Source organism: Oryza brachyantha, chromosome 10 (assembly GCF_000231095.2).
Source record: "Oryza brachyantha chromosome 10, ObraRS2, whole genome shotgun sequence".
NCBI lineage: Eukaryota > Viridiplantae > Streptophyta > Magnoliopsida > Poales > Poaceae > Oryza > Oryza brachyantha.
This window is the reverse complement of record NC_023172.2, coordinates 8,949,397-8,960,633: the sequence shown is the minus strand read 5'-3', so window position 1 is coordinate 8,960,633 and position 11,237 is coordinate 8,949,397. Positions and strand designations below refer to the sequence as shown.

Sequence of the window (11,237 nt, the reverse complement as noted above, 5' to 3'; positions counted from 1 at the left end):
AAATGGTCGTGATAGGTCGATACGAGGAGGTAGGTGTAGAAATAGCTACACTTTAGGAATCTTAGAATAGCTATCTTCGCTTTACATTATAAGACTTTCTAGCGTTGTTTAAATTTATTAACTAATTTGTATATGTCTATACTCATTAGTATCCATATAAATCTGGACAAGATTAGAAAGTCTTACATCGTGAAACCGACGGAGTCAGGGACGGTACTAGGCCTAGGGCAGCTATGGCTGGAGCCTTAGGCCTAGGTCCATAATCCCTTGAAAATTATACAAAATTAACATATAAGTTTTAAAAATCAGTTAATACTGCATTAGTTTAGCCCTACTCTTTAAAAATTTTCAGTTCCGCCATTGAACGGAGTATATTTAGGATAGATAGAGTATACAACCTACGAATACAAGTGCAAGGGCATCTTTGTAGCATCCTAAAAGTATTTAATAAGTAACCAGTGCCTTTATCCTACTGCAGCTGCTGTTTTTGTTGTAGCCCTGCCCTCATCTGCCAACTGACACTGATCAGGTATTACACTCTGAAAATGTGCTAACACTTCCTGATACATTGTACCTTGCCATGGCCTTCCCTTGAGTTTTTGGATGCCTCAGATGGCCTATGAACTCCCGGAAGTTTTTTCTTATAGCTTTTAAAGGTTTGATCCTCTATCTGCCGGTGAGCTTTGGCTGCTGAAGATGAAGAAGAAGAGTTGCCATGGGAGGGCTACAGCTGCTTATGATCTTCAGCACAGTCTTCCCAAGGTGATTCTACTTGATGCCTTTTTTTTCTTGGATTACAAGAACTACGCAAGTTTCCACTTTATCTTGTTCAAGTTCTGTGCAAATATGTTGGGACAATCAGCAATGCTGAACTCATCATTATGTCTCAAATCTGAACCTTGATCCATTGCTCTTCTTGACTTCAGATCACTGGAGAAACAACAGATCATCAGCATGGCAACATTTCAGGTACCCAAGCTGCAAAGAACAAGACATGGAAGAAGAGATACCTGACCTTCCTCTCAAAGTTTCAGAACAAGATGAAGCACAAGAAACCTGACAGCACCAAGGCAGCAGGTGGCTCCAAGAATCATCATCATCATCATCATAGGAACCCAACAAAACGCAGCCTTCTCCCCTCCAGCCAGATCCTGGAGGAGTGCAGCAACCTGGTCCAGGTGATCCGGCAGACCACCGCCGACTGCTTCGCCGCCGCGGCGACGGCGGTGGCGGCGTCGGTGGACTACGAGGATGATCAGCCTTACATGCAGCTTGACCAGGTGAACTATGGGGTGAAAAGAGAGGCCTTTGGCCCCGTTTACTTGGTCACATAGTGATGGCAGACACTTCAGTATAGAGGCTACTCATTCTGATGAATGTTGTTGTAATTTTTCTGCATTTCCTGGCAACCAGAAGATGATCACTAGTCTTGTTGCTGTCTTAAGCAACAGTGTGATCATTGGACTGAAATTGACAAGGCATTTCTCAATGCCTTTTTACCCTGCTTGTTTTTAGTTAATTTTCTGAAAAAAAAGGGCAGAATCTTGCTCTACCATGTAACACAGAAAGATTGCTTGCTGTCAGGATTGCATGATATCTTGTGTCAATGAGTCTCATTGTCTAAATTGTTTTCCTTGGCCAAGTACATGCTATAAACATTAGCAAAGAAAGAAAGAAAAACCTGCAATTCCTCTGAATCTGTCACAGTTCCTCTATTCCTAACATGCTTAAAATAAATAAGTTTGCGTTTATTCAGATGGGCATTTTTAACATCCTTAGAAAGTATCATGAGCTACCAAAAATTTTAGTATTAATTTCTGATACCTCAAGGTACATTATATCTTAAGTTACTAAACTTTTACATTAAAAAATATGGTACCTTGAGGTATTTTTTTAAGAATGTTAAAAAAACTCTATTCAGATTTATATCACCAAATGTGCATTGAGATAAAAGCATAGGCTCCCATCGTTTCGCTTTTAGAAGAAAAGCGAAAACACGTTTTACAAACGAAAAATAATTTACAGGTAAAACTTTTATATACGTGTCCATAACGACTCAGTTATAGAAAAACGATGAAAAAACCACAAAATCGAGTCCAAAATTAAGTTTTAAAATTTAAATTTTGGCTTATAACCAGTTGTAAATGCGAAACGATGGGACGCATAATTTCCAAAACAAAGTTAGACATTCCATTTTATTTTTGTACTAATGCCTCTTGCACAATAAATTCCAAATGGGAAAGGTGTGAGTGGAGATGCATTTCTCAAGGCCTCACCACCATGAATGAGAAGGCCCATTTGCTCAGATTTTCCCAGCCAAGCCAGCCCAAACATTCACAAGGAGTTTGTTAAGCCTGACCAAACTGCAGGTCAAATTTGGCATTGCCTTTTGATTTAAGACAAATACGTTCATCAGCTTCTCCTAACAGTTCTTCTGAAGCCTCCAAAAAAACATCTGAAAACAATAATTTTATGAGAAAAACTGGCGCAGGAAAAATAATAAATAGGAATGGTTTTTTTTCAACAACGAGCTGGCAAGGCTTTTGTGCTGGATGACAACATTTTTCAAGCTCACGCCTGTCCGAAAATGATGCTTAAGATGATTGGGTTAGGAAAATAATAAATGATTGGGTTAGAGCAAGTATAATAGTAGGCTATAAGCTGGCTATATGTTTATGTGGAGGAGAGAGTGGATGAGAGAGTGTAAGCATGCTGTTAGCTTGTAGCCAGCTTGAGTACAGGAACCAAGAAACTCTATGAGAGTGACATGTGTGCCCTGTATTAATAATGAATAGCTAACTAATGTATGGGTGGGCTAAGAAAAGACTATAAAATATCTTATAGCTAGCTTGTTGGCTATACTATTAGCCTTGCTCTTAAGCGCCTTGACTGCTGCTGCTGCTAAAGATGAGACGATTTGACATCTCATCTGCCAAATTAAATACGATAGGCTTGTCTTGTAGAGTCCTTTTCATTGTTGATCCATCATTTAATCTGTTGGAAATAGGATGCTAATTAATCTACAACTGTTTGCTACAGTGGATAAATTTCAGTACCAAATTCAATATCTCGAGTTTTCAACTAGCGTTTTAATTTTGAAGTATAATTTGGATCTTAACACTCCAAGCAATGGACCAAACTCAATAGATGCAAAAAGGAAATATCTCTCTCGGGGAATAATATAATTTAATACCTTTAGTCACATATGTCAAGTAGTATCAAGTACCACCAATTTGTAAAAAGAAAAATGTTTAGAACACTAGCAAAGATATCGAAAAAGGGAAACATAAATGTTCAAACAGAAAAGGACGAGTGACGATTAAGCACTGTTGGTGTGGTCCAAGGCCCATAAGGCCCTTGTATTTATATCCTCTGTCTTTTTAGGGTTGTGATTAATCTAATCACAATTTGTAACATGGTATCAGAGCTAGGGTTTTCTCTCTCTCCTTCCTCCCCCTCCGGCCAGTGTCGCCGTCGGCCACCATGGCTGGCCACCGGCCGCCGCCTCCTCCTTCCCCCTCTCCTTCCCTCCTACGCCGCCGCCTTGGCTGTTGCGCCGTCCCTGCCACTGCCGCCGGCTGGCTCTGCCGTCGCCGCTGCTCCCACCCCCATCGCCATGGCCGCCGCGGGCGTGGGCGCCCCGGCCGGCCCACGCCCGCGGCCGCTGCCGCGGGCACGGGTGCCGCCAAGCCTGCCACGGCCCTTTCTCCTCCGCCTCTGGCCACCCCGTCGCTGTGCCCCTCCCCTACACCGGCCTGGGCATGCCGCCGGGGTTCCTCTCCCCTATCGCTCTGCAGCAGTCGGACGGTTCGGGCTCAGGGGCCGGACGGTCCGGCCCGGCCTCTCTGTCTAGCCGAGCCACCCGGCCGGATGGTCCTTCCCCGACAGGACTGCCACAGCGGACGCCGCCCTGGCCACTGCTCTCATTGCAGCAAAGACCGAGGCGTTGGCGGCTTAGGATCAGGTCCACGCAGCCGCTCTTGCCTGGGAGCGTGAGCGGACTGCGGCGGAGGCTCTCGTTCACCGGGTCGCTGAGGCGGAGCAGTATCCGCTCCTCTCCGCCGGTCCGCCCTTTGCTGTCCCTTTCACCGACACTGCTACCTCTCCTTCCCGTCCAGAGCCTCCGTCTAGGGGTCCCAGTCCCCGACTCGCCACGAGCGACCCGATGGTCGCCCAGCTCCACCTCCAGGCTGTCGGGGTCCAGAACATCCGGGATCTGGTTCCCGTCGTCCTCGATAGCTAATTGATGTCACCTAATAACATAATTTTTACACACTTAATTACGTGGAGACAAATCAAAAGATGAAATGAGAAATGTGGCACGTACGCACGCACGATGCCACCAGCTGCAACATCATATCAGCCTTGAATTGCACAACGACCTAATAATCCCCCTCCCTGCTTTTAATTAATTGATTCCTTGCAAACGTAAGCTATAGATAATCTGTTCGTACAAATCAAGACAGCGTAATAAAAGGCTTTATGGCAAAGACAAGGAATAATTAGAAACTGCCATGATTTGCTCTTCTTGACCCTGAATGGCTGCATGTTCATGTCTCAATTTTTTGGTAGTAGGTGCTCAGTAGATGACATGGTCACATGGCACGTGTAACTGTGTAAGGTGTTGGTAATTTGTTTGATTTCAGGATTGAGAGCTTAATTGAATTGCTCTACATGAAATCGTTACCAGAAGATCATAGCAACTGTCTAATTTGAAATTAAATTGAAACAAAAAGTGTGTAGACCAGACAACTGTTTTGAGCAATAGCAACTATCCGGTACATTTTACTTGTAGTATAATACTACCAGTAGGAAAAAATATTTTTGTACTTTATTAAATATAGAATATATAATTTTGATACAAATAACAGGAGTACTGCCATTAATTAACCTACAGATGAATTTGCCAAACAAATATATATGCTTGTCTTTCGTTTTTTTTAAATGTGCAAAAAAACTTGTGCGTCATTTCATTAAGACGGGAAATATCAAGGAACATAATACAAAACAGAGTGAATTAAGGGGACACCTGGGAAATAATTTTGCAACTACAATGTGTGTTTCATGTTTCATATTGGAGTTTCTTTTAACTTATTTTTCAAAACCAAATGATGAGCCACATGTAGTAAAATTATATTCAGCATAGTTAGCAAGAATGCACTTTGTAAAAGTCTTAAAAAGGACCCGGTGGTTGAAGAGTTTTTCTGAAGTAATGGACCAACCTAGTTGATGGACTGATGGGTACTGCTTCACTTGATCTAAGGCAAAAGGGCTGACTGAGACAGTCACACATAATTTGCTTAAAAAACAAAAGCTTCATATGGCCTCATTTCAAAAATTTTCAGAGTACTCCAAAAATACTTTGGCGAATAACAACAGTTTGAAGAGACAGGGACACATCAAATGAGAACAAAGCTTTAAATTAAAGAGTGGTGTTCCCTTTGATTTTGCTCTACTTTGAAGCTTCATTTAGGGATGATGATTCCCTGTCACAAACAGATTTGCCTGCATGCATGGCCTTTCATGAAAGATCATCTCAATTTGTGACAAGGGCATGCATTGTTCTCCTTTTTTTAAATTCTTTTTTGGGTTAATTACACATGTCAAGTGTTCAATCATCCAAATCCTAGGTAGCTTGAGCAATACTTATATGTGATATGGCACTGATGCTTGTTTCATGGATTGCCTTGGCTAGTGGAGTTGGTTGTCTCTTGCCACAAATTAAAGGTACTCATGAAGCTCTCAGGTTAGGTTGTCCTTTGCAATGCTGTTAGTTCCAGTGTTGCCATCTTTCGCATTGAGGAAGTAATTAACTAGCAAATTGATTGAAGGACTGAAAGATGTTGATTGGATGAATGAGTTGATGGTTATGTACATTACTTCATTTGCATGAATTTTTTCGACCATCCCGGTAGTTGGTAGAGTTTAGTCGATCTGATCTGTCCATTTCAGTCAACCAGATCAGGATTCCATGGTCCAAACAAGATGGCAAAGTTTATAAAACAAGGCAAGTTCAAGTTAAGAAAAGTTTAAAAAGGTAAATTAATGCGTCATCCTCCATATAATTGATATAGGTAATTTGTTGTCTTCACAAGTATGGAGTTAAAAAAATATTGAATAAAGGATAATCTGTTCTCATTTGCAATATATACTGCCCTTTCAATGATAAACTACACACGTTCTAAATCAGTACTAAGTGGCATAGACAGCTCTATTCAGCGTCCACTGTGATAGCCACTACGGTCGCTCCAAAATACAACTTTGATGGCTAGTTCGTACTTGTAATTACTTACAAATACATAAAAATAGGAAAGTATTTTCTAAAAAAAGTATTCACATTGTTTTTATCTGTTTAATCACAACAATAGTAGAGATATTAGTAGCTGAAGAATTATATAATTTAATTCCACCTCAACAATACACATTTCTCCTATTTCTATCCAAAAGAAGTATAAAACTACGCATCTCTATATATTAGATTCAACGATAAACACAAAAAACAATCTATAACTGAAATGGTTTCCTCCGGTCAGATTGACATTGCTCGTCTTGTCGGACCGGATACTGTTCACACACTAAAAACAAAACAAAAAAAATCAATTTTAATAACATATGAAAATTATTCATTATATAATATAAAATCAAGACCATAATTTCACATGAACAGATGAGCTTACCATGACACGTGAAATGACTCAAATCATTAAAGTATGATTGGTTAAATATTTACTATTATAAACTTGAAAAATAAATTCATTTGATTCTTAAAAAACTTTCATGTAAAATTGTTTACACAGAACATACCATTTGGTAGTTCAAAAACGGCTCATCAAAAACAAGAAAGTAGCTAAACAAATATTTAGGAGGTTGACTCTGGTGTATTTTACTGGTAATAGAATTTAATCCACATCATTAATCTATTTTTATCGGACGACTGTTACTAAATTATACTATCAACAATATTAGGTTAGTAGAACCTTGAAAGGATAGTATCTTTCTTTTTTATTATGATCTTTATTACCAAAAATAAAATTATAAAATACTACTAATCAATTAATTAATAAAATACAAAAATACCCTTTTAAATTAATGGTTGTGATTTGTACCAGAGATTTCCCAATATTTAGTAGTTTGCACATTCTAAAATAGATACCTCTGTCGAAAAATAAAATATTGGTACCCTGTTAAAACCGAATAGGCCAAGGAGAATTTCATGAACCTTCCAGAACAATTCCTACAGCTAATGTTTAAATTCTAGGTGTTTTTCCAATTGTACTGTTGCACCATTTGTTTCTTCTGGTCATGTTCTTTAAAAAAAAAACCAAAGTCCCATTTTCCTTTTTTCCACCAATAGTTATTTCCTACACAATGTTGCAGTTCAATGTTTTAAAGTAATCTTGGTGGTATGTATATGTCATTTTTTTGTTACCATTCAAGCCCTGAGGTCTATGCTTCTCCCACATGTAAAAGGTACCCGATAGTGAAAGGAAAATGGAAATAATAAGGAAATAACTTAAAAACATTTTTCTTACCAAATTTTCGAGTATCCCCTTACCTATTTTCTCGTGTTGCTAGGTTATGTGGGAGTGAGGTAAGGTCGGCACACTTTATTGGTACATTAACCCTTAATTTTTAATGTTGTGGTTATGCTAACATAGCTAGGATCACTATGCTATGTTTTTAAATGCTATTGCTTACAATAGCAAGAACTAGGAACCAAAGTTCCCTTCTTAAAATGAGGCAATTTTAGACTGTCTCGCTATGGTTTAAACAAGGAAAATAATACATGAGAAATCCTGATTAGATCAAAGAAAAAATGATGAAAAATGTTAAAGAACATAACTACCCCATCTTTTTCACTTTTGTAACTTAAAATTTGTTTTTTTTCCAACACAAATTTGGGGTTGATTTAGGGTTTTATTTGGGATATGGGAGGTTAACCTCATCAACTCATTGTGGAAATGTAATCAAATCGAGACATGCCACATCAATCCCTCGAATGTTCGCTCCATCCCATCTTATCTCTCCAACAAAATAAAAAACATAATTCAATTCATCTCTTTAACCAAACAGAAAAATAAGACCAACCCATCTAGATTCGACCCATACGAACCAAACACATCCAGATGGGTCCCAGTGGGCAGTTGATCACATCACGTGTATTCGTCAATGGCAAGTGCTGGGTGTACGCCTGCTGTTGTGTACAAGTACTAGCAGCAAACGCGCGCTACGCGCGCGGCGGCGTCATCAGATAACAGAGGAGTATATAGAGCAAGAGTAAATGCATGTGAGATAGATGGCTGCACTATGCAGTCATACATGGATACAGTCGGTTTATAATATCTGTTGATTGATGGTTCATGCTGGTAATTACATATAATTAGGTTGGTAGGATATAGCAAGAGGTTAGCTGGCACCGAGGCAAATTGAGAAATTTTTTCCTTCATCCAGGATGCATTCAAAGGATACGAATGGTTGCATGTAGATGGCGTGCAGACGGTTAAAGTGCAAGATAGAGGCATACATGATATTGGATAATGCATCATACATGCATTCATGATATTGGATAGAGTGGCACTGCTAACTAATAAGTTGGTATGCACGTAAAGTGCAAGGCTAGTATGTACACAAAATACAAAGACGTTTCTAGCAAAAGGAACTATAGTCATACAAGGCATTTCAGTACAGAGAGGTTTTGAGCAAAAGAAAGTATGGCCAGACAAGGTATTTTGCACGATATATAGTAGAGCATGCGCAATATAGCAGTGATTGCATGGTGCCTGTCGACTTTCTGGTATGTAGCAAGGTAGAATATATACATGGCCCCAAAATACTCTCCAGCCTCTGTGAAGGGCTTTTTAGTTGCTGTAGAGGAAATTAGTATATGGATTAGAATGGTTTGAACAGATATAGATATGGATTGATGAAAGTTGGCAGTGATAGATCGACAATACCTTGGTTCAGTACCGCTTTGTTTGAATAGCTTTTTAACAGGTGCAGATGGAGACAGAGATCGTGCCCTGATTAAAGCATGTTAACACAAGGTTACATGTATGTGGGATTGGATGTTCTGAATAGGAAGAACAGTATATGGATACCTTTTCTTGGTAGATGGCTTGCCAGTTGCAGATGATTGGGCAGGCTGATCATCATCTTGTGATATTGAGTCCTATTTTGCCTTAGTATGTTAATATGAGATGAAAGGGAAGGCAGTAAGAATAACAATGACAAGAAAAATATATTACCTTCTTTTGAGGCGCAGATATGTGTGTTGTAGCAGGAGATGCATGATAGGTTTCTTTTTGAGCGTATGTTTTAGAGGTAGCAGATTTCTAAAGAATGCAAAAAGCTTGAGTTCAGGTTTTGTGCATGAGAAAGCATAATGCATCTATTAGTATTATTGTTTGGACAATACCTTTGGATCATTGGATGGTTGTGGCAGTGGCGATGGCTTTGGACAGATTGAGACAAGACCTTTTTTCTTTGCTAGGTCTACTGAGGTGAGTTTGCTTGTTGGTGTCAGTTGTCCTGTGGAAATGACAGAGGCTTTCAAGGATGTTGATGGACTGTCCTGCAGCGCAGTAATCTCTTTATCACTGTCTAATATGTGCGATGGCCCTGCCGTTTCGCTTGTCGATGCCGGTGCTTTCAAAGAGGAGGATGAATCTGCCGATGCATTGGCTGATGCTGAGTGGGAACTGGATGGACTCATCAGCATGAGTGGGGTAGATAAGGAGCCTGAGGAAATGATACCGTTGACCTACAGTGATTCTTGGTTTCTCCTCAGGGCCTCCTGTGTATAACTCACATTCCAAGATTGGTCAACAAGATTTAATATTTCATCTGGTAGAAAATCCTTATCAGGCGGGTTTTCTTCGATTAGAGACTCAACAGGTCTGCGAACAAGTCGTTGTGCTGTTTTCCCAAAAAGGATGAATGTCGTGCTAGCACTATGATCTGCGGCTATGAGAACAATCTTATACCTATGTTATAAAGGTTAACTTGGTATCGGATAGTGCAGGAGGGGTGAAAACATATAGCATGAGTAAAATACAAAAAAAAGGATGTACCTTGCAACAGGGAGTCCTATAGCAAAAAGCATCCGGTGCATCTGTAGCTTGAACCGTATGGTTTAGAGGTCCGGTAACATATATCACATGAATTGTACCACCAAGAATTTTCAGCACATATCGTTTTAATTGTTACATTGACAATGTAGCGTGCCCCCTACATACATGATAGCTACTTGTAAGAGCAGATAACAAACTTCAAGAAGCATGGACATAGAATGATTGAGTGAGAAAAAAGTTACCTTGTTCTTGTGAGGGTTAATCGCAAGAATTTGTTCGATGTTTTTTTCCTGTGGGCTGTCTTGTTCGTGTGCTGCTTCTGCACTGTCACTCCACTTGATGGGTTGGTAGTTTGTAGCAAAGCTTGTAAGGGAAAAATCAGAAAATTTTTTATTGCTATATGTAATTGAGCCTGTCTAGGTACAACGAAGAACAAGTGCAGAAATAGGAGTACCATTCTTTTAGCTGAACAACTTCCGGCATATTAAGATTGATGTACCACTTGCATGGTGAGCTACCAGTAATTGTCAGTCCTGAGACATATATAAGCAACATGCAATTAACATGTATATCTAGAAATGTAGTTTGAGTCAGTACAAGAGGGTGGGATGAATGTAACTATGCCTCTATAATTTTTGACAAGTGTACCAACGAACACGACAACCTGAGGATGAGTTTGGTCAGCCTTGTATATACTATCTGCATTGAAGGCACCGGCTCTTTCTCCCCACAATGTGACAGGAAGCGTTGAATTGTTGTATATATATTTGTGGGAAATTTCGTTGTGTAGTGTTTAGGAGAAAACTGGCTATTCTAGTGTACAGGTTACTTTGTTAGGCATGAAAACATAGGCCATTGAATAGAAGCAGCGGATGTAAAATGCATGACAAATACTATTGTAAGCAATTAACCTTTCGTTACAGATGTGCAGAGTTCTCTTGAGGCTATCAACATATCTTGATTTAGGACGGATGACAGTAGCATCACCTATTTCAGTGATCACGCTCATAACATCTGGTTGAGAAATGAATTTAATGAGCGAGACAAAGATGAGTAAATAATGTATTGATAATGAGATATGTGTGTGGCTGAGACATATCAACATAGAACGAATTCCTGTCTGCAAGAGACGATACATCTTCAAATGGTGTCAGGGAGAAAGTTATA

At 39.6% G+C, this 11,237-nt stretch overlaps 2 protein-coding genes across 2 annotated transcripts; one reads left to right on the top strand and one right to left on the bottom strand.

Moving 5' to 3' along the window:
* Positions 1-676: 676 nt before the first annotated feature.
* LOC102704451 lies at positions 677-1,351 on the top strand. The gene is made up of 2 exons (XM_040528376.1): positions 677-762; positions 927-1,351. The coding sequence occupies exons 1-2, from the start codon at positions 697-699 to the stop codon at positions 1,332-1,334; spliced, it is 474 nt and encodes a 157-aa protein (XP_040384310.1). The 5' UTR covers positions 677-696; the 3' UTR covers positions 1,335-1,351.
* A 7,077-nt stretch (positions 1,352-8,428) lies between these two features.
* LOC107303399 lies at positions 8,429-9,979 on the bottom strand. Its single transcript, XM_015841763.1, has 5 exons — positions 9,416-9,979; positions 9,246-9,332; positions 9,099-9,169; positions 8,955-9,020; positions 8,429-8,865 (listed from the first exon to the last, which is right to left on the bottom strand). Exons 1-5 carry the CDS (start codon positions 9,716-9,718, stop codon positions 8,859-8,861), a joined length of 534 nt encoding a protein of 177 aa, XP_015697249.1. The 5' UTR covers positions 9,719-9,979; the 3' UTR covers positions 8,429-8,858.
* Positions 9,980-11,237: the final 1,258 nt, after the last annotated feature.